The 21,471-nt window shown below is 39.4% G+C and overlaps 1 protein-coding gene across 3 annotated transcripts in view; it reads right to left on the bottom strand.

Moving 5' to 3' along the window:
• Positions 1 to 21,471, bottom strand: part of LOC115232384 (sideroflexin-2-like) — a 48,268-nt gene that overhangs the window by 21,931 nt on the left and 4,866 nt on the right. Inside the window, exon 1 of one of the 3 annotated variants that reach the window (XM_029802239.2) lies at positions 793 to 835. The exons of the other annotated variants lie outside the window; for them this stretch is intronic. Coding sequence (XP_029658099.2) covers positions 793 to 820 — 28 coding nt within the window. The 5' untranslated portion in view covers positions 821 to 835. Of the gene's footprint in view, positions 1 to 792; positions 836 to 21,471 lie in introns of those variants that run through there. 3 annotated transcript variants of the gene reach the window in all.

The raw sequence follows: 21,471 nt of genomic DNA, 5'->3' as shown, positions 1-21,471 counted from the left end.
AACAGCCCAGCTGAGAAACAGTGAACATGTCCTTGTTCCAACCTACATGGGACAGCGTCTCACCAAGATAAAAATACTGGAAACACCACCAGAAATGAATGCTTGCTGGATTGTCATGGCCGTCCTTCTTGACTTGGAGGATAAAATCAGAATCATCCAAGTCAAGAAACAAGGAAAAAACAACTGGGCTGGTTAAGAATTGCAAATAATGGTCCAAATAAACCAAGACATTTTGGAACAAATTCCTGACCAACTCAGCCTTCCAGATGGCACTATGCTAAATGTCACTATTGAGAGCAGAAGGCCAAGACGTTATCAATGCAGACAGAATAACCACCTGAAAGCCTTCCGCCCACAACTAAAACAGAAGGAGCGCACTACCCCCTTGATACAAGCACCACCCACACCACAACAACCGAAGCAGCCCCAACAAGAGAAGAAACCCCAAGAAAAGATAGCAGAGAGGGCTCCAGCAAAAACACCACCACCACCAACAGCTACACGAGAGTAAACAATGCCAACAACAACAGAGGCGCTGACCATAACCACCACTACAAAACCTACAAAAATACTAACAACACAGCTCTTGCCAGAGGAATAAAAAACATCAGCAAATTTCAACCCACAAGAACTACCCCTTCCCGACTCTGACCACTCAGACATGTTGTGCAGAGAGGCTGACAGAACTAAGTGGACAGATGTCACACATAAAAGACTAAGAAAAAGGCACAACAGTACACCAACAAATAAACAAGTAGAACTCTCAAAATAAAAAAAAGCAATCAAAATCACCTGAAAACAACAACACATCAACACCCATGCTTCCAACACTTTCACCAACACCACTGCTACTAACACCAGAGACACAGCCAACAGTTCAAGACACAACTGGGTCAGCACAAAAAGTAAACAAAAATAACAAAAATACCACAAGACTCACCGCCATAAACACAGACAACACAAACTTACTATTATACATAAAGAAAAATATAGACATCAAAACGACTGACTTTGTTTCCCCCACAGATAACACACTGCCACCACACATACAGATATTTCGAACATCGCAACATACATAAACATAAAATCCAAATTTCCACAGGTGGTTGGAGGCTTCAGCACAAAAGTATCCTGGAGCCTCTATAAATCCTTAGTCATGGAGACAACCACACTCCACTTAAGGAGTGGGACATCTGCCCTGCTCCCATCCCAGTATGCTAACAGTAAGTAGTTCTCTCCTTTTTTTCTCCTTACCAGCCACTCAAATGGTCATACTCAAAATAGGTTGCATAAATGTACATGGCCTGAGGTCCCCTTGGAAACAAGGTCACCAATTCAATGACCTTAAGTCACAAGAAATAGATGTAATAGCCATTACTGAATCTAGACCAACCAAGCCATGAGCTTTCATGCCCATTTTCAATGACTACAAGTTCTACACATCTCTGTGTCAGCAAAGAATGGGTGGTGGGGTTACTGTGGTATTGTTTCAGAAAGGTCTGGATCTCAAAATAAGATCAGTCTTCTTGGACCCAGAAGGCAAGCTGGCGGTCCAGGCCTTCAGACTGGTGGCTGTTAATGCATTGGCAGATGCAGGACAGCTGGAATAATTCAGGCATCTGGATTCCTGGCTACATTCCTACCTTTAGTGTTAGTCATCTTAGATCCACAACTGGATTGTGTGAGGCTAGCTGTTAGGAAAGGGGGTTGCAAAAGCCTCGCAAACCTGCTCAGTCACTTTCAACTGTCTGACAGGTACTAACTGGATTTCCCGAATATGCCAATGTGGACATGGGCAAACCACATTGGAACATCCAGATTGTATCTAGATAGAGTATTTTGCAGGTCTTTAGACAGGGATAGTATTAATTTGTCCACAGTTTCAAATCGTCGGCTACACAGATCACAAATTGGTGACCAGTAAAGTTGACTTAGCATACGTAGACAGGGCCCCGGCTACTGGAAGGTGAACATGTCACTTCCAGTATGCCAAGATTAAAGAGTTAGTTCAGAAAGGTTTGATGGAGGCAATTGTCCACAATAAATGGTGGTATAACCTAAAAAGGGGCCATCAAATTAGAATCCATTAGGTTTAGCAAAGTTTTAGCTGTAGAAAGAAATAGAATAGAGGGTGATTTAGTGATTTAGTGAGAGAGTTAAAAGAGGTGCTTAGGAAAGGCATTGCAACTGATGTGCTGGCAGCAAGGTGGGCCTTCGACCAACACTTCAACGCCAACCATGAAGGTTGCATTATCAGAGCTAAGGCACAAAATGGCAACAAAAACACCATTCGGTCTTTGGTGGACCAAAATGGGCACATGGTGAACGAGCTGGAGCTGATGTGTGCGGCTTTTCAACAGCATTTTGCCGAATTGTCTGAGACAAACAGTAGTCCAGATTACAGGATGGATTTCACTGCCTGCCATGACACTCAGCAAGAGATGTGGAGTGTTGTGAAAAGCCAACAACAATTGAGGAAATACGAGATGAGATAATGGGCTGCACAGGGGCAAATCACAGAGATTGGATGGTCTGCTCTATGAACTTTATTCAAGTATACCAGACTTATTTGCAGGCCTTTTAGCAGATATCTACTCCAATTAGCAACAGAATGAGAGAATTTCCAAAACTGTGAACCAAGGAGCAGTGTTACTGCTGAAAAAGGATTCAAACAAAAGGGAGGTATTAGACCCATCACTCTGCTTAACACGAGCATGAAAATTTTGGCCAAGGTGTTAGTAAAGAAGTTGGCACTAGTTGTTGAGAAACTGGTTGGAGATGTACAAATATGCACCATCCCAAACAGGTCCATCCATGACAATCCCCACTTCATGTGCTACATCATGGATAGGGTAGTTAAGAAACCTGGCATGGGTGGAGCTCTGATCAATTTAGATCAGTCAAAAGCCTTCACTAGGGTTGACCACCAATATCTGGTGGCTATTCCCATGGCAGCCGGTTTTGGTCTGGTTTTCCACAGTTGGATCACTGCCATATACAGCGACATCTGCTCAGTAGTCCATATGAATGATTACCTATTGGAACCATTCAACATCATGCATTCAGTCCATCAAGGGTGCCTACTCTCGTCCATTCTGTATGTACTGACGCTCAAACCATTACTTTGGAAACTGGAGATGTTGAGAGGCATCTCGTGTGAACTAGAATGTGGGAGAGTTGTGTTGGCATATGCAGATGACGTCACTGTCATAGCATCAGACGACAAGCACATAGACCTGGTCAGCACCACTGTGAAAGAATATGAGGAAGTAATGGGAGAAAGATTAATCTGGAAAAGTCAGTCGGCCTGCAGCTGAGCACCTAGAGTGAGAGATCCATACTGATCGACAGCGTTATAGGAGGCTGGATGGTTGGGCCTGTAAAATTGCTTGGGGTCTGATTTGGACTGGACCTGCAACTGGAGAAGAACTGGAGTGAGGTGACGAGCAGGGTAGCCAGTCTCACCCAGAAATGGGCTGAGAGGAAGCTATCCTTGAAAGATCGGGGAGAGGTGGTAAACACATACATCGCCTCGGTCTTTTACTACCACCTCACTGTCATGCCTTGCCCCAATTCATACCTGGTTGAGCTGGAGCTTTGCTTTTCCGCCTCTTATGGAAGGGATGGACTCCACTGGTCAGGTGCTCCATTTGCTGTCAACCCTCTATGAATGGTGGGCTGGGTATACTGTGGCTGTTAATGTGCAGACATGCGCTGAGTATGTGACACATATAGCATTGCCTCGATGACAGTGAGCAGGTGTGGTTGCCATTGCTTTCCCGCAGCTCATCTCTTATTAATGAGTTGCAATCTTGGATGAAGTGTAGACTGAGGCTGGGTGACTGGCACCTTGAGTGTTGCCAGGCATTCATGCTCCTCAGCCAGTTGGGCAATGTGGCTAGTGGAAGTTCTAATATGGCATTGTATAGAGTGTTAGTGGTGAAAGGAAATGACGACATTCTCGGAGAGAATCAAGGTGTCGATGAATTTCAACTCACCTGTTGGTTCTGGAGGACTTTTAGGTGATGCCTATAGATAACTTCTACAAATCTTTGGCCAGGCAGTACTGCCAGAGGGCTTTGCCTGTTCGAAATAAACTCTACAAGCATGGAAGTATCGTCAGTCAGACCTGCCCAAGATGAGCGCAGAGTGATGAAACCATTTTGCACACACTCATCCAGTGCCTGAGCATATCTGATATATGGGTTTATGTCGAACACCTGCTGTCATGTATAGGACGTGTCTGCTTGTCGGCTGATTCCATAATGAGGATTGCCCCACCGCCTTCCTTTGGCTGACAAGGAGAGGCAGTTTTCATCTGTCTCATGACTGTAGCGAAAGAGGCTGTGTGGTGGTCTAGACTGAAAGGGCTGAAGATAGATATTTTCCGCTTTGGCCTACCCCTCATCAACATTTTCAGATACCATCAGGAAAGGAAAGTGAGGGTTGAGAGAGAAGTGCTAACTTCCAGAAAATTTGTTGAAAGGTGGGTGAATGTGGAGTGATGGTCTGTGTCAACAGGCCTACTCTGAGCGTGTGCTTTTGAGTTTCCAAGGCTGTGAGAGAAAGAAAGATGGGGAAAGGGCTCTTGCTCTAGTGGGGTCTCCATGAGAAGCCTTGAGTTGCTTGTCTCTTTTAGGCTTTTTCTTTCTTATATTTTTCATTGTTATCAACTTTTTACATGACACTTTCTGTAACCCCACTTTGTCCTTCATGTTTTGTAATGTCCAGTCTTATTTTTGTTGGACCTTGTGACTAATAAAGAAAGGATTATTATTATTATTATTATTATTATTATTATTATTAAGGTGGTGAGTTGGCAGAAATCATTAGCATGCTGGACAAAATGCTTAGTGGCATTGTGTTCATCATAACATTAAAATTCTGCTGAGATCAACTTTGCCTTTTGTTCTTTTGGGAACAATGAAACAAGTAACAGTTGAGCACTGGGATTGATGTTATCAACTAGCCCCTTGACCCAAAATTTCAGGTTTTGTGTCTATAGTACAAAGTATTATTATTATTATTATTATTATTATTATTATTATTATTATTATTCTTTCAACTCTGATTTTGTTGGAACACCTGGAATCTTCCATAAGTAGTGATCTTGCTACCTGCAGCTCATGGTACCATGCTATTTGTTCTCTTTAACTTTCTAATAATTTCCCAACACTATTCCTATTTCCTTTATGTCTCTCTCACTATCTTTTGATATTATTGTTATTATTATTATTATTATTATTAAGGTGGCAAGCTGGCAAAATTGTTAGCATGCTGGAGGAAATGATTATTATTATTATTATTATTTTAAGCATCAGTTTTTTTCTATTATACATTGTTGGCACAGCTTAGGGAATTTTTGCTGTAAATAATATTCTTACATTGGATAATGTAGTCTTACATATGAGGATTGGCTGAAAAGTGCATAGTTGACCAAGATACTCTCTCATGGAATGTGAGTGAATGAGGTTTATTTTTCATCTGTCTCACCCCTTGTGATCCACACATTCTTTCATTAGTGTTGCAATGTTTGGATCCCATTGGTGAAGAAGCTTTCATCCTGTTAGCCAAAAATGTCATCAACAGCAGATATGACATCATCATCACTGCAATATTGGTTCCCAACCAAATGCTTTTTTTCATGTTGGGGAACAGATGATAGTCAGATGAGGGTCAAATCAGGAAAATAGGGAGGGAGATCAACCAGTTCAAAGCCACAGTCATATATACAGCAGTCATTGAAACCAAGGACTTGTGTGCTGGATCATTGTCCTGATGAAGAAAGAGCTCCAACATAAAAGCATCAAGTAAAGTTGAATGACTCAGACTGTGGTGAGATCACTTTAAAAATCTACTTGGTAAAATACCTGAAATTACTGACTCTGAGATTAGAAAGATCATTCACCATCAACTCAACATACAACTTGGAGAGTCTTCTATGAGTGAGCTGGGAGCAGTCATAAAATTGTTGAAGAACACAAAGGCAGCTGGTTTGAATGAAGTCCCACCTGAAGTTTGGAAAACAGGGAAATATAATGACATTCTTCTTTGACTCTGTAATGATATGAACCACCAAAACCATATAGAAATGGATGGAGTAAAAGATACATCCACCTGTTTCCAAACAAGGGAGAGATCTTGGTGCCACCAAAAACTACAAGGGGGTTACTCTCACTGCCATATCTGCCAAAGTTTACAATGCTGCAACTCAATCATATCTGACTGGGGATCAAAAAAATCTTGAAGAAAAACCAGAATAGCTTTAACGAAATACATCTACATTAGCCCAGATTCCTACAATCCAAAGAGTTATTGAAGGAGTTTGTGCGAGGAACCTGAAAGCAGTGCTACTATTTGATTTTTCTAGGGCCTTTGACTTATACATCATCATCATCATCATCGCTTAGCGTCCGCTTTCCATGCTAGCATGGGTTGGACGGTTCAACTGGGGTCTGGGAAGCCAGAAGGCTGTACATAGAAAGAAAAGGGAAAAAAATACTTCTTGCATACGGTATCCCAAAGGAAACTGTCAGTGCCATCATAATGTTGTATAGAAATACTCAGTCTATAGTTTGTTCTCTAGATGGCAACACAGAGTTCATTGACATAGTGGTTGGTGTCCTCTAGGGTGATACCTAGGCACACTACCTTTTCATTAAATGTCTAGATTATGTTCTACGCACCTCTGGAGATGAGATGAAGGACAAACGATTCACTCTTCAACCAACCAAAAGCAGACGTTTTCCAACTAAGACCATCACAAATGCTGACTATGCTGATGACTTGGCACTAATAGCAGATGAAGTTCGTGATGCAGAGTCTCTCACGTACAGCCTTGAAAGTGCTGCTAAAGGTGATGGTCTCTACATCAACTCAGACAAGACAGAATATATGATGTGCAACCAGAGTGGCAACATCAACTCTACATCTGGAAAATCCTTAAAAAATATTGACAAACTCACATACCTTGGAAATAAAATTGCAAAGGAAGATCTGCCTGCAAGTGATTTTGTGTCCAAATCAGCAAAGACTGAGCAGTATTAAATAAATTATCAATAGTCTGGAAATCTAAACTTTCATTAAATTTGAAACATAATTTCTTTCAGGTGGTTGTGCAGTCAGTTGTGTTATATAGATGTACAATATGGGTCCTAACAAAACATCTTGAAAAGAAAATTGATGGAACTTTTATAAGAATGCTTCAAGCTGATCTGGACACCTCCTGAGACAACACCCTATGAAAGAACTTCTCTTTGGTAATTTACCACTAGTATTACATGTCATTAGAGAAAGAACTAGATTCAAAGGACACTGCTTCAGAGCAAAGGATGAGATCGTTAGCAATATTCTTCTTTGGGCACTAAAGCATGGATACCACATCAAACATACATAAAGGACTCCAAGTGCACCTAAGAAGACCTACCACGTGCATTGGTGGACTGAAAAGACTGCCTCAACAACTTAGGATAGTACTCTTCATTGGTGGTGTGGCTCTTATGAAGATAGTCAATAAACACAATGCCTTTTGCATCCCAAAAAATTGAGGCCATCACCTTATTTACAGATGAAACGACCTTGGCCTTCTTTGGAGCAGGTGAAGAGAGGTGTTTCCACTGCATTGTATTTATAGTCAATCACCTGTCATCTATCACCACATTTTCCTCAGAGGTGGCAACTGCAAGGCATTCAGATCTTGGGTCACCTTCAAGACTCTCCCTCCCCCTTGTAAATTCAGCTGCCCACTTTTGCACTATTGTTAAAGCTGGATCATCATCCCCTAATGTAGCAAACACGACAACATGAATGTCCTTGGGTTCTAAACCCTTTTTTCTGTGGGTGCTTGATAACACCACAATGCCAAATTTTGTCTATTTTCAAGAGAAATTGCTACTAGTTACTTTTGAAGTCTTCTTAGAATAGTCAGATATCAGTTTACTCAGAATAAAATAACGCAATTATTAATAAGAAGAGTTGAAATTGCAAGATTTCACAGCTCTAGCATCACTCCTTTATAGTCAGCCTATGAACTTTTCAGCCCACCCTCATATAGTGTCTAAAAAAAACAGGACAAGATAATCACAACTTTTCATTACATGGTCCTAAATTTCACTCGAATCATACCTGCTGTCTTAAAATTATAAGTAGACATTGGAAAATATAATTTAAGACCATTGTATATGGAAAAGAAAAATAATAAGATGGTCAAGAGTAAAAGGTAATGGTAAAGTTTCCTTCTCAAGTCATACAGACTCATAAGGGATAGTTTCATGGCACATATATTCCTCACCTGGACGAAACACTGGTCCATCATAGGATTATATATTCTTGCCAGCTGAGTGGACTGGAGAAACATGAAATGAAGTATTTTGCTCAAGAACACAATGCATTGCCCTGTCCAGGAATTGAAACCACAATCTTACGATCATGAGTTCAACACCCTAACCACTAAACCACATGCCTCCACCATGGTCAAGAGTGGAATGTCTTTAAGTCAATTTGATCATTGCAGACATGGGGCTAAACAATCACAGCTACCACCACTATCAAACCATCATCCAACACCACAACTACTGCCATTGCTGCTACCACTACCATCACTCCCAGAAAATAGGAGAGAAAGTATGAATTGAAGCACGGATTTTTGTCAGTGAACAGGTCGCGGTCTTAAAGCGACGAAAATATTTTGACAAATTAAACTTAAATGTTGAAGTGAATTGAACAGCTTTTGTGTTTCTTAAATGACTTACAAACACCTTCCACGCTGCAATTGTTTTCGTTTCAGCACACGCTCTCAGATCAAATCACTTGCTATGCAAGTACATCTCCGAAATAAAAATAGAAAGTAGCTTATTTCATTTTTCTGTTACTTGTTATCTGCTTAACTAGAGTGTAAAATCAATGACAACTGAGGGCATTGTTTAGTGATAACAGTCTGGGGTTACGGTATTGCTAGTCTTGTTGTTGTTGTTAATGATAAAATAAATATGAAGACAATAACAAAGATACCAGTGGCTTTATTATCATCAGCGTTGCAATAACTAATGTGAATGATGATAGTGATGATGATGGTGACAATGATAATGGTGATGGTGGTAGTGATGGTGATGATAATGATGGTAAAGACAATGATGATAATTATGAGTGATAAAGATGACGATGATGATGATAATGATGATGATAATGATGAAGAGGACTACTACAGAGTTAAAACACTGATGAAGGCGATGGGAAAATTTTCATATAATTCACTTGCAAAACTTCTTAAAAGAAATCCAGCTGTCCCCAATCAATACATTGATTTTTGTTCTTTCGTCTTTCACTCTTGGCATAAAGGCAGAAATGGAATTTATCCATCAAATGAGAAGAGATGCTTTGGTAAGAATGAGGAAAATCAGAGCATTTCTGTAAATCAGTTTAATGGACAAAGCAGAGTGATTCAGAAATATTGGTGAAAATAACTACAATAGTACAACACATACTTGGATGTTACTGTTTTGTATGATAATGCAGTACAGTGCAGCCAGCAGGCATTATTATTATTATTATTGTTATTATTGTTGTTGTTAATCTGCTGCTACTAATGATATGAGTGAAAACCAAATGTTGGTTAACTATGCTTTCTCTTCATGAAGATTATACCTACCTACCTACCTACACACACACACACACACACACACAGAGGCATGGCTGTGTGGTAAGGTACTTGCTTACCAGCCACATTGTTTCAGGTTCAGTTATACTGCATGGTACCTAGGACAAGTGTCTTCTACTTGGCCCTGAGCCAACTGAAGACTTGTGAGTGGATTAGGAAAGACCACTCTGTGTATGTTTGCATGTGTGTGTGTGTGTGTCTGTGTGTGTGTGTGTGTGTGTGTGTGTGTGTGTGTATGTGCGTGTGTGTGTTCATGCATGCTGTCACCTAACTCTGGCATCATGCAATGTGTGATCATAGGAAAATATTACCTTGCCTGAAACAAGTAAGGGTTAGTGACAGAGAGAGCATCTGGCTGTAGAAAATCCACCTCAACAAAATTTCATCCAGCCTATGCAAATATGAAAAACTGGCTGTTAAATTGAGTATATGCATGCATGTATGTGTGTGTGTGTACGTTTGTGTGCACGCATGTGCATGTTTGCATGAATGCATATATATATGTATATATCTTTTATTTCAGCCATTGGACTGCAGCCATGCTGGGGCACAAACACAACACACACACATATACATGCAGGCACAAACATACATGCCTATATATATATATATATATATATACATACATACATATATATATGTGACCGCGTGTGTACTGTAGGCGATTTTTTTTCCTCTGTCTTCTCTTCTCTGGATCTTTCCTTCTCCTATGTTTCCGACGAAGAGCTCCGATCGAAACGTTAAACCCTCCTTCTTTCCTGAGTGTCCAATAATACTATATTTGTTCCATGTCCTCGCGTTGTTGTGTTTTTTTGTGCTTTCTTGTTTGGATTAACTTTAACTATATATATATATATATATATATATATATATATATATACACACACACACACACATGTACCATCTAATCTATGCCAGAATGGAAAACAGACATTAAATAATGATAATGATGATGACGACAACCTCGACAACATATATATGCATACATACACATTATATGTAGGCGTGGCTGTGTGTTAAGAAGTTTGCTTCTCAACCACATGGTTCCAGGTTATATCCCACTGCATGGCACCTTGAGCAAGTGTCTTCTATTATGGCCTCAGGCCAACAAAAGCCATGTGATTGGATTTGGTAAACGGAAACTGAAATCAGACTGGAGCCTTGTGCAGCTCTCCAGCTTGCCATTGGCATAAAACCAATGGCGATAATGGTACAATGATGGCGATATATGTGTATTTTAGGCTTAGAATTTCACTTCACAACCATGCGATTCAGGTTCAGTCCTACTGCATGACACCATTGGCAAGTGTCTTCTACTATAGCCCTGGGCTGACTAAAGCTTTGTGAGTGGGTCTGAAAGACAGAAACATTATATATATCATCATAATTTAATATCTACTTTCTATGCTTCCATAGTCAGACAGAATTTGTTGAGGCAGGATTTTTACAACCTGATGCCCTTTTGTTGCCAACTTTTATCTGTTTCAGTATGGTAATATTTCCCCCATGGCAATGAGACTGATCTCAAATTGTAGTGATGTGAATCAGGGCAATTTTGAAGAAGAGAGATTTAAAGATGTCAATACTACAAGTCACTATAAGTATATAAATGAGCCAAAACACCTCAGTAGTAACATATTACATCTAACTGGTCAGCATTTAAACCGGCCACAATCAGCCCAAATGAAGCTATGAAACAATGCATGATTAATGTAAAACAATGTGAACAAATAAGCAGGACCTTTGATAGAGTAACCTGAATACTAAACTGCTAATCTTTACAAATAACCTATTTCTTATCTCTAAAACCTGTAATGAGTGACACTAATTAAGTCTCTAATCATTTTGGTATAATTTTTGAGATTATGAGAAAAAATAATTGTCATTAGTTCTACTTCCTAAAAATCATTATCTTCATTTTCTTAAAGCCTATTACCATTATATTTCTTAAAAATTCACATATATAAATTAGCCTCAATATTATCCTTCTTGGAAATTTGTAAAAATTTTTAATAATATTATTTAATATTTGCTTTACTGGCAGCGAACTGGCAGAATCATAAGCATGTTGGGCAAAATGTTTAGCAGCATTAAATATAGTTCATAGACTTAGATAATATAGAATAATGGAATCCTATATTGATAAGCATTTATATATAACTATCTTCTCTTCACTAATATCAAATGTGAAATTTGTATAATTTAACAAATGGTAGTTTTTTTTTTTTTATTATGAAGTAGGTGCAGGAGTGGCTGTGTGGTAAGTAGCTTGCTTACCAACCACATGGTTCCGGGTTCAGTCCCACTGCGTGGCATCTTGGGCAAGTGTCTTCTGCTATAGTCCCGGGCCGACCAATGCCTTGTGAGTGGATTTGGTAGATGGAAACTGAAAGAAGCCTGTCATATATATGTATATATATGGCGTTAGGAAGGGCCTTCCAGCTGTAGAAACACTGCCAGATCTGACTGGGCCTGATGAAGCCTTCCGGCTTCACAGACCTCAGTTGAACCGTCCAACCCATGCTAGCATGGAAAACGGATGCTAAATGATGATGATGATGATGATGATATATATATATATATATATGTAGGTCCCGGGTTGAGTCGGGGTTAACCACAGTAAATAAGGTACTCAATACATAGCAGAGTAAAGTAATTTATTTTATAGAAGATTGGTATTTAGGAGATAAACAGGGCACAAGCTATTGTTCTTAGGGGAGTGGTCAAAAGGCCAGAGTGTTTTTTGAAATGAGAAGAATCATATCTCCTAAATACCAACCTACCCAAAAAACGTCCCCCACCACCACTCCATTAAATCTGCCTATATGCATAAATACCAGAACTTATTTTGACAGCCAGCTTCCTGAAGATTTCATCTGAATGAAACAGTTCTTGTCCTGTAGAAGCTCCTTCTATAAAATATATATATATATCATCATCATCATCATCGTCGTTTAACGTCCGTTCTCCATGCTAGCATGGGTTGGACGGTTCGTCCGGGGTTCTGGGAAGCCAGAAGGCTGCACCAGGCTCCAGTCTAATTTGGCAATGTTTCTACAGCTGGATGCCCTTCCTAACGCCAACCACTCCGTGAGTGTACATACATATATATATGTATGTGTGTGTATATGTTTGTGTGTCTGTGTTTGTCCCCCTAGCATTGCTTGACAACCGATGCTGGTGTGTTAACGTCCCTGTCACTTAGCGGTTCGGCAAGAGAGACCGATAGAATAAGTACTGGGCTTACAAAGAATAAGTCCCGGGGTCGATTTGCTCGACTAAAGGTGGTGCTCCAGCATGGCCACAGTCAAATGATTGAAACAAGTAAAAGAGTAAAAGAGAGTAAGTACTATGGCAAAATGGTGTTTGTTTGAAATATAAATGCTTATCAATATAGGATTATCTATAAATGCTTATCAATATAGGATTCCATTATTCTATATTATCTATGAACTATATTTGGAATACAAGACAATATAATGGATTTTACACATAACTATTATGGATTATTATGAAGACTAACCAAGGAAGTATATATGGATTTAAAGACTCTCATACTAAAGTGTACTTACCAAAATCAAAATCAGTAATTTCAATTTTTAATTCATATTTCAAACAAACACTATTTTATAGTATTACTTCAAATTTTTAAAAAAACTACCATTCGATATATCATACAAAATTCAAATTTTATATCTCTGAATGCTTATAGGATTCCAGTATAGGGACAGCACTTCTGCAAAATGATCGTAAGATGCTTTAAAAACTTAATTTAAAACTTTTAAACTGTCATATACATTATATATTTATACTTATACATATTTACATATATTTATATATATTCATATATTTAATACAACAATTATTTTAGACATGTATATATCTTTCTGAAGAATTGTCTAATATTGATTTCCTGATATTAATAATAATATATTATAAAATATACATATATATACATACATCATCATCATCATCATCATTTAACGTCCGTTTTCCACGCTAGCACGGGTTGGACGGTTTCGACCGGGGTCTGGGGAGCTCGGGACTGCCCCAGGCTCCAGTCTAGTCTGGCAGTGTTTCTACAGCTGGATGCCCTTCCTAACGCCAACCACTCCGCTAGTGTAGTGGGTGTTTTTTACGTGCCACCTGCACAGGTGCCAGAGGGGTCTGGCATCGGCCACGTTCGGATGGTGCTTTTTATGGGGGGGGGGGTGCAGAAATATAGGGGAGCACCAGTGGGAGGGATGGTTCAGAGGACAGGTACTAGGCAAGTAGAACGTAGGATACCGAGAGAGGGGTAATGCATGGTGAAATAGCGTATTGAAGAGGGGGCTTCAAATAGTAGACACCTATAATGGTGGTGGGGGGGTGCAGAAATATAGGGGAGCACCAGTGGGAGGGGGTGGTTCAGAGGACAGGTTCTAGGCAAGTAGAACGTAGGATATCGAGAGAGGGGTAATGCATGGTGAAATAGCGTATTGAAGAGGGGGGTTCAAAGAGTAGACACCTATAATGGTATATAAATATATATATATACATGCTCTTAAATACAAAAACTCTCCCTAGTGAAGAATGTACTCCCAGCATAGACTAATTATTACTGACTTTAGACTCAAAGCCAGAAGGATGCCAAAAAGCAGACCAATCCAGAAAAGAAGGATTTTGGAAGCTAAAGAAACCTTCACATGGTCAAAGATTTAGGGACATCCTCACTGAGAAATTTGATGGGAGGGAAGAGGAACTGCAGACTTCGGACACAGAGGGTAATTGGAAATTCCTACGGGATAGCTTATTGAGTGCCACAGACCAAATCAGTGGCTGATGCAAAGTCCCTCCCAGACCTAGAGTAACATGGTGGTGGAATAATATGGTAGACAAGGCCATTAGAGCAAAGAAACAGACCTGGAAAGCCTGGAAAGAGTTGGGGTAACAGGGAACCATACCAGATAGCCAGAAGGGAGGCTGGGCGACATGTATACATAACCAAGGGAGAAGCAGAAAAGAAGTTTGCCAATGTTCAGCAACGTGAGGACCAACGAACTGAAGTATTTCGGATTGAGAAAAAATGTGATGTCACAGGAGAGAAATGTGTCAGCATGGATGATGGTGCACTTGCTTTTAATGATTCTGAAAAGAAAGAGGCTTGGAGAAGCCATTATGAAAGGCTGCAGAATGTGGAGAATGAATGGGAGGAGGAGAGCCTGCCAAATTTTGACCCAATAGAGGGACCAGCTACCCAAATAGATATCACCCTGGTAGATAAAGCAATCAAGGATATGAAGTCAGGAAAAAAACCCTGGCCCATCAGGAATCACTGTTGAGATGCTTAAAATATCTGGTGGTGTGGGTCATGACCTAATCACCCATATTGTAAACCAGGTAGTTCACGAAGGAGTCATACCCAATGACTGGTGTAGCAGCACCATAGTCAACTGCTACAAAGATAAAGGTGATGATTTAGATAGAAATAACTACAGGGATATCAAACTGCTGGTTCAGGTGATGAAGGTCATGGAGAGGGTCATAGCCCAACTAATTAGGGAGAGAGTCAGCTTAGATGAGATGCAGTTCAGTTTTATGCCAGGTAGAAGCACCACTGATGCTATATTCCTGGTACAGCAACTGCAGGAGAAATACCTAGCCAAAGATAAACCCCTATACTTGGTTTTTGTTGACTTGGAGAAAGCTTTTGACAGGATCCTCCGATCCCTTACCTGGTGGGCAATGCAGTAACTGGGGATTAACGAGTGGTTAATAAGAGCTGTACAGGCCTTGTACAGGGATGCCATTAGTAAGGTAAGGGTTGGCAATGACTATAGCGAAGAATTCCATGTAGAAATTGGGGTTCACCAAAGATCAGCCTTCAGCCCCCGCTTATTCATCATAGTCTTCCAGTCAATAACAGACAGGCTACCCTTGGGAGTTCCTCTATGCTGATGACCTTGCTCTCATAGCAGAATCACTACCAGAACCAGAGAAGAAATTTCAGGTGTGGAAGCAAGGTTTAGAATCGAAGTGCCTTAGAGTCAATGTTGCAAAAACCAAAGTCCTAGTAAGTAGGAAGGCGAAGGCTCTGTTCGATTTATAGAAAAGGTGTAAATAGAAACTCCATAAGATGTACCCAGTGTAAGCTATGGACGCATAAAAGGTGCAGCAACATCAAAGGAAGGTTAACCGGAAAGATAGCTTTTGTGTGTGGCAGATGCACAGGGGCAATAAACACTGCAGATGCTTAGAAACTGATTCCATCACATGCCAGGGGAAGAAACTAGAAGTAGTTGATAGCTTCCACTACCTAGGTAACCAAGTCTGTAGTGGGGAGGGGGAATGCTCAGAGAGCATTGCTTCTAGAATAAGAATAGCCTGGACAAAGTTCAGAAAGCTCCTACGTCTACTGGTGACAAAGGACCTCTTGCTCAGAGTGAAAGTTAGATTGTATGATGCCTGTGTGCAAACTGCCATACTACACAGCAGTGAAACATGGGCTGTGACTGCTGAAGACATGCAGAGGCAGTCACATGACCAAAACTAGTAAAACAATAAAAGTCTATGCCATTTTAACCTTGAGCAACACTGGGTGTCTCTGCTAGTATATATATATATATATATATATATTATATTTTATATATATATATATATATATATATATATATATATATATATATATATATATATATATCATCATCATCATCATCATCATCATCGTTTAGCGTCCGCTTTCCATGCTAGCATGGGTTGGACGGGTCAACTGGGGTCTGTGAAGCTGGAAGGCTTCGTCAGGCCCAGTCAGATCTGGCAGTGTTTCTACGGCTGGATGCCCATCATCGTTTAACGTCCGTATTCCATGCTAGCATGGGTTGGACATATATATATATATACTAATAATAATAATAGTTTCAAATTTTAGCACAAGGCTGGCAATTTTGGAGAAGGGGCTAAGTTGAGTACATTGACTTCAGTATGTAACTGGTACTTATTTTAGCAACCCTGAAAGGATGGAAGGTAAAGTCATCTTTGGTGGAATTTGAACTCAGAGCGTTGGGCCTCACAGAAGCAAAGTGGCTAAGTCCCTTTCAAGTGTTGGGCAATGACCGAGACCTTTGGCATTATGTCATGCTTGCACGGACAGCACGGACAATGGATGTTAAATGATGATGATATATATTCGGATGGTGCTTTTTACGTGCCACCGACACGGAAGCCAGTCGAGGCGGCGCTGGCATCGGCCACATATATATATATACACATATATGATAGATATAGATAATAGTTTCAGTATTAATAGTGAAACTATTAAACTGGAAGTATCTCACATTACAATAGAGATGTTATTGTTTCACTTTTGACACATAATACTTTAGTAGTGTAAGAGATAAGAGATTGCTCCGGGTTTCCATTAAACAATGTTTTGCCCATGACACTGCATGGACCCTAAGTAAGGCATATGTAAAATTTGAATGAAATTGGTTGGGTAGTTCTTGAGTTTTAGGGATTCACACAGTCAGACAGACAGAAACACATTCTCAGTTTTATATGTTAAGATATATATATATATATATATATAAAGAAGTAAATATATGGCACAACGAAGAACAGATATTTACTGGAAATAGCGAACGTAATATACAAGATTACATTACGTAATATTTCCAGTAAATATCGGTACTTCGTTGTGCCATATATTTACTTCTTTGTATATTTTTCTCTCAAGGGCTATTCTTTACTGGAAAGCAATACTCTAGTATTGCATTACTAATTTATATATATATATTATATATATATATATATATATATAATATATATATATATATATATATAATCTATATCATATATTAAAAGGCAAATTGTCTGTCTGTGTGTGTGTTGTGTGAAGCACTTCTACTCCTACAATTTTCAACCGAATTTCACCAAATTTGACGTGGTCTCTCTTTGACTTAGGAAGTTTTTTCTTATAATTTTTTCCTCGAAATTCCACACCCCCAGCATAAATAGATTAGTCTCAATTCGCCTAGGATTTGAACCCACCACATTCATGCAAAGGTACGCATTTGATCTTGTATATTAAAAGGCAAGTTGTCTGTCTGTGTGTTGTATGAACCACTTCTACTCCTACAATTTTCAACTGAATTTCACCAAATTTGACATGTGTACTCTCTTTGATTTAGGACGCTTTTTCTTATAATTTTTTCCTTGAAATTCTGCACCCCCAACATAAATAAACTACTCTCAATTCGCCTAGGATTTGGCTTGGGCCAGCGAAAAATTGTGACACACACCCAGCTGGAAAAAACCAATACTTTACTTTGTTAGCTGTGGCGAGCTCTTATTGACTGCTTGCACAATACTGCCAGCAGTATTCATTTGCGAGTCGCGATTTGCCTGTTTTCCTGTAAGCGCTCTTTTTCATACAATTATTCCAACTTAAACTAGCCACTTCAAAACTCTTACCCAAAATTAAAAATCCTTAATTCAGTCTGTTTGATTAACATTTTTGCCAACTACACTTTACTATTTTTTGGGTGCTACACATTTACCACTTTTTTCTTAGGACTTTTTCTATTGCGTAAACTGATAATTTTCCACCATGCCTTGATGCAAAAGATCCAATATAGGTTGGCAAACAAATGCTGCAAAGAAAAGTAAACGTATGCATGCAAATGAATCTGCCGAGGACACCGCCAAGAGGAACTCTCTCAATGCACTTAGGATGGCTTCAGCTCAAAGAAGGGAAAGAGAAGAGCAGCGTTGTGATCGGTTAGCACATACTGCTGCATGACAAGCCACCCAGAGCAACATGCAACGTTCAGCACACCAAACAAGAAATGCTTCCTCTACTGCTGCAGCACAATCTGAAAAAAAGTTTAAAATGAAGAAATTAGGGGAGGGGGGAGTAATTACAAAATGCCAATTTTTACCAATTTCTTTGCAGATTCGTATTCTCCGTAGCTGAAAACCGGGGTTTGTGTAGAAAAAAATAAAATAAAATATGTGGTGTTTTTTTTTTGGGGGGGGGGGGCGGTACAAAAGGAAGTCTTGCCATTTTTTGTCCCGTACAGCTTTAAAATGAATATAAATTCCACAGCATTTTGTAGGATTTATATTCACTTTTGAAGCTCTACTGGATTAAAAGTATATATAAAGAAAATATATTTCATGTACTAAACTATAAGCATAATATAAACGATGGTGACATCATTAATAGGGTAACTGAAATAAGCGAAAAAGAAGCAGCTTGTTTTTATACGAGAGAATTAACGAAGGCGGTGAGCTGGCAGAATCGTTAGCACGCCGGGCGAAATGCTAAGTGATATTTCGTCTGCCGCTACGTTCTGAGTTAAAATTCCGCCGAGGTCGACTTTGTCTTTCATCCTTTCGGGGTCGATTAAATAAGTACCAGTTATGCACTGAGGTCGATATAATCGACTTAATCCGTTTGTCTGTTCTTGTTTGTCCCCTCTGTGTGTAGCCCCTTGTGGGCAGTAAAGAAATAGGTATTCCGTCTGCCGTTACGTTCTGAGTTCAAATTCCGCCGAGGTCGACTTTACCTTTCGGGGTCGATAAATTTACATTATTTCCCCAGTCACCTCGCAAAGCCATTAAAAAAAAAATCAATAGAAGTGACTTTTTTTGTGAATTTTCTATCCAAAACCCAATCAAAATGCCCGTAACTTGATACGCCAGTTACGCACTGGGGGTCGATGTAATCGACTTAATCCCTTTGTCTGTCCTTTTTAGTTCCCTCTATGTTTAGCCCCTTGTGGGCAATAAAGAAATAAGAATCGTTAGCACACCAGACAAAATGCTAGGCGACATTTCGTCCACCTTTAACGTTCTGAGTTCAAATTTCGCCGAGGTCGACTTTAACTTCCATGACCGATAAAATAAGTACCGTTGGGGTCCATGTAATCGACTTTGTCTATCATCGTTTCGGGGTCGATAAAATAAGTACCGGTCGAGCATTGACATCGATGTAATAGACTAGACCCTCCCCCGAAATTTCGGGCTTTGTGCTTATAGTAGAAAAGAATATAACAGGATTAACGCACCTTGAGGTTGTCGAATGACCCAAAATGCGTTAATGAACAGTAGGTTCAATAAAGTTAAAGTACAGTTAACCTCTGTGTAACAGATTTGGGATTTATCACATCGGATAATAAACACAAATAATGATTTTTTTAAAATGATGGATGGTGAGCTGTAGGTATAAATTTGAGAGACAAAGAAAGAGGTGGGAAAGAACTGTTGCATAGAGCAATATAGAAGGGTGGGTCGACGAAGCACAAAAAAAAACAAGAAAAAGCAACGAACAGAAAAAAAAAGACAGTAAAAAACGGCTAAGATAAAAGGTTAATAATGAGTGAGAGATCGTAAAAGATCATGCAAACATGTGTGTGAGTGTGTGAGAGAGAGGTCTCCTAGGTTACGGTTTCCTTCGATTTAATGAACTTTCGACATTATTAGACACGCTTTCTCTCCTATTGGGGTTTTTATTGTATTTTCTGTTTTATTTCTTTTAAATTAGTCTTAATTAGTGACGAAACAATAAGCCGGACTTTCTTTAGTGTCTACACATGATCATGTGGATAGTTTGCACAAAACATCGCGATATCGTTTCGACGTTGTCTGTATACAATTAAGAAGAAATAGATCATGTTTGTTGCGTGCTTTCTATATTGTTATCAAGTAAATCACCTGAAAATTTTGATTGACAGAATCATGCCAGTATCCGTTCTGAATTCAAATAATCCTGGTGTCGACTTTGCCTTTCATTATTACGGTAGAAGTACAGGGTCGATGTCATCGCTTTTTATCTTCCCACCAAATCTGTAGGCTTATACCAATGCCAGGAATTAGTATTTTAGATGTTATAAGTAGATAACAACCGTTATGTTTACACACACGCCGCGCTTATGTCTATTGGGTCCATATGAATTGAACTCGCCGGCAAAAAAAAAACCCCTATGACGACGTGCGGGTGCGTGTGGAAAATATGTGAATGCTTGTTTAGCTCTTTAGATAACTAGGTCTCTAAAACACGCATTATGACCATCTTAGAAAATAGACGATATTATAACAGTGCATGTTGATCATTCACCGGTATTAGTATTTATAATTCCAACGTACTAATAGTTAAAACACACCGTTAGATTATTTAGAACATACCGGTTATGTAAGGTTTCACCTCTGATAAATTACGATGTTCAAAAGTTGGTAAGCATTAATCAAAAGATAAAGAGTAACAGTGAAAGGGAACATAACTGAAATAAACATTATTCTACATAAAAGACATTAGGGCACACGGACCAATTATGCTAATTGCATTGCCGTATCTTCAACATTGGACGTGATCATAAGTGTATCTATTTCAATTCAAACATGCAAAGTAGTTACCTTATATACACAGACACGTATGGGTACATTCGTGTGTGTGTGTGTGTGTGTGCATGCGCGCGCGCGCGCGCGCGTGTGTGCATGAGTGGGTGGGTTGCGTCATACAAAATGATTTGCTGTATTTCTTCCGGCTTGTTACGTCCTGAGTTCAAAACCCGCCGACGTCGACTTTGCCTTTTATCCTTTTGGAGTCGATAAAATAAGTACTCCTTCGGTACTGGTCTCCTGAGTGTAATGAAGAGACGATGTCATTCGCCTTCTTTTTTTATCCTAGTGGTTATGTTGGTGAATGACATCGTCTAATACCAAAGAATTACAGACTTAGCCCTTCCGCTCAAAATTGCTAGCCTTGTGCCAAAATTTGAAATATTTCAATTTAATCACAAGATAATTTACATTATATACACACATGCGCGCGTGTGTGT

Source organism: Octopus sinensis, linkage group LG2 (genome assembly GCF_006345805.1).
Source record: "Octopus sinensis linkage group LG2, ASM634580v1, whole genome shotgun sequence".
NCBI classification, from domain to species: Eukaryota; Metazoa; Mollusca; class Cephalopoda; order Octopoda; family Octopodidae; genus Octopus; species Octopus sinensis.
The sequence above is the reverse complement of the archived record's forward strand: the minus strand, read 5'-3'. Positions and strand labels throughout refer to the sequence as shown.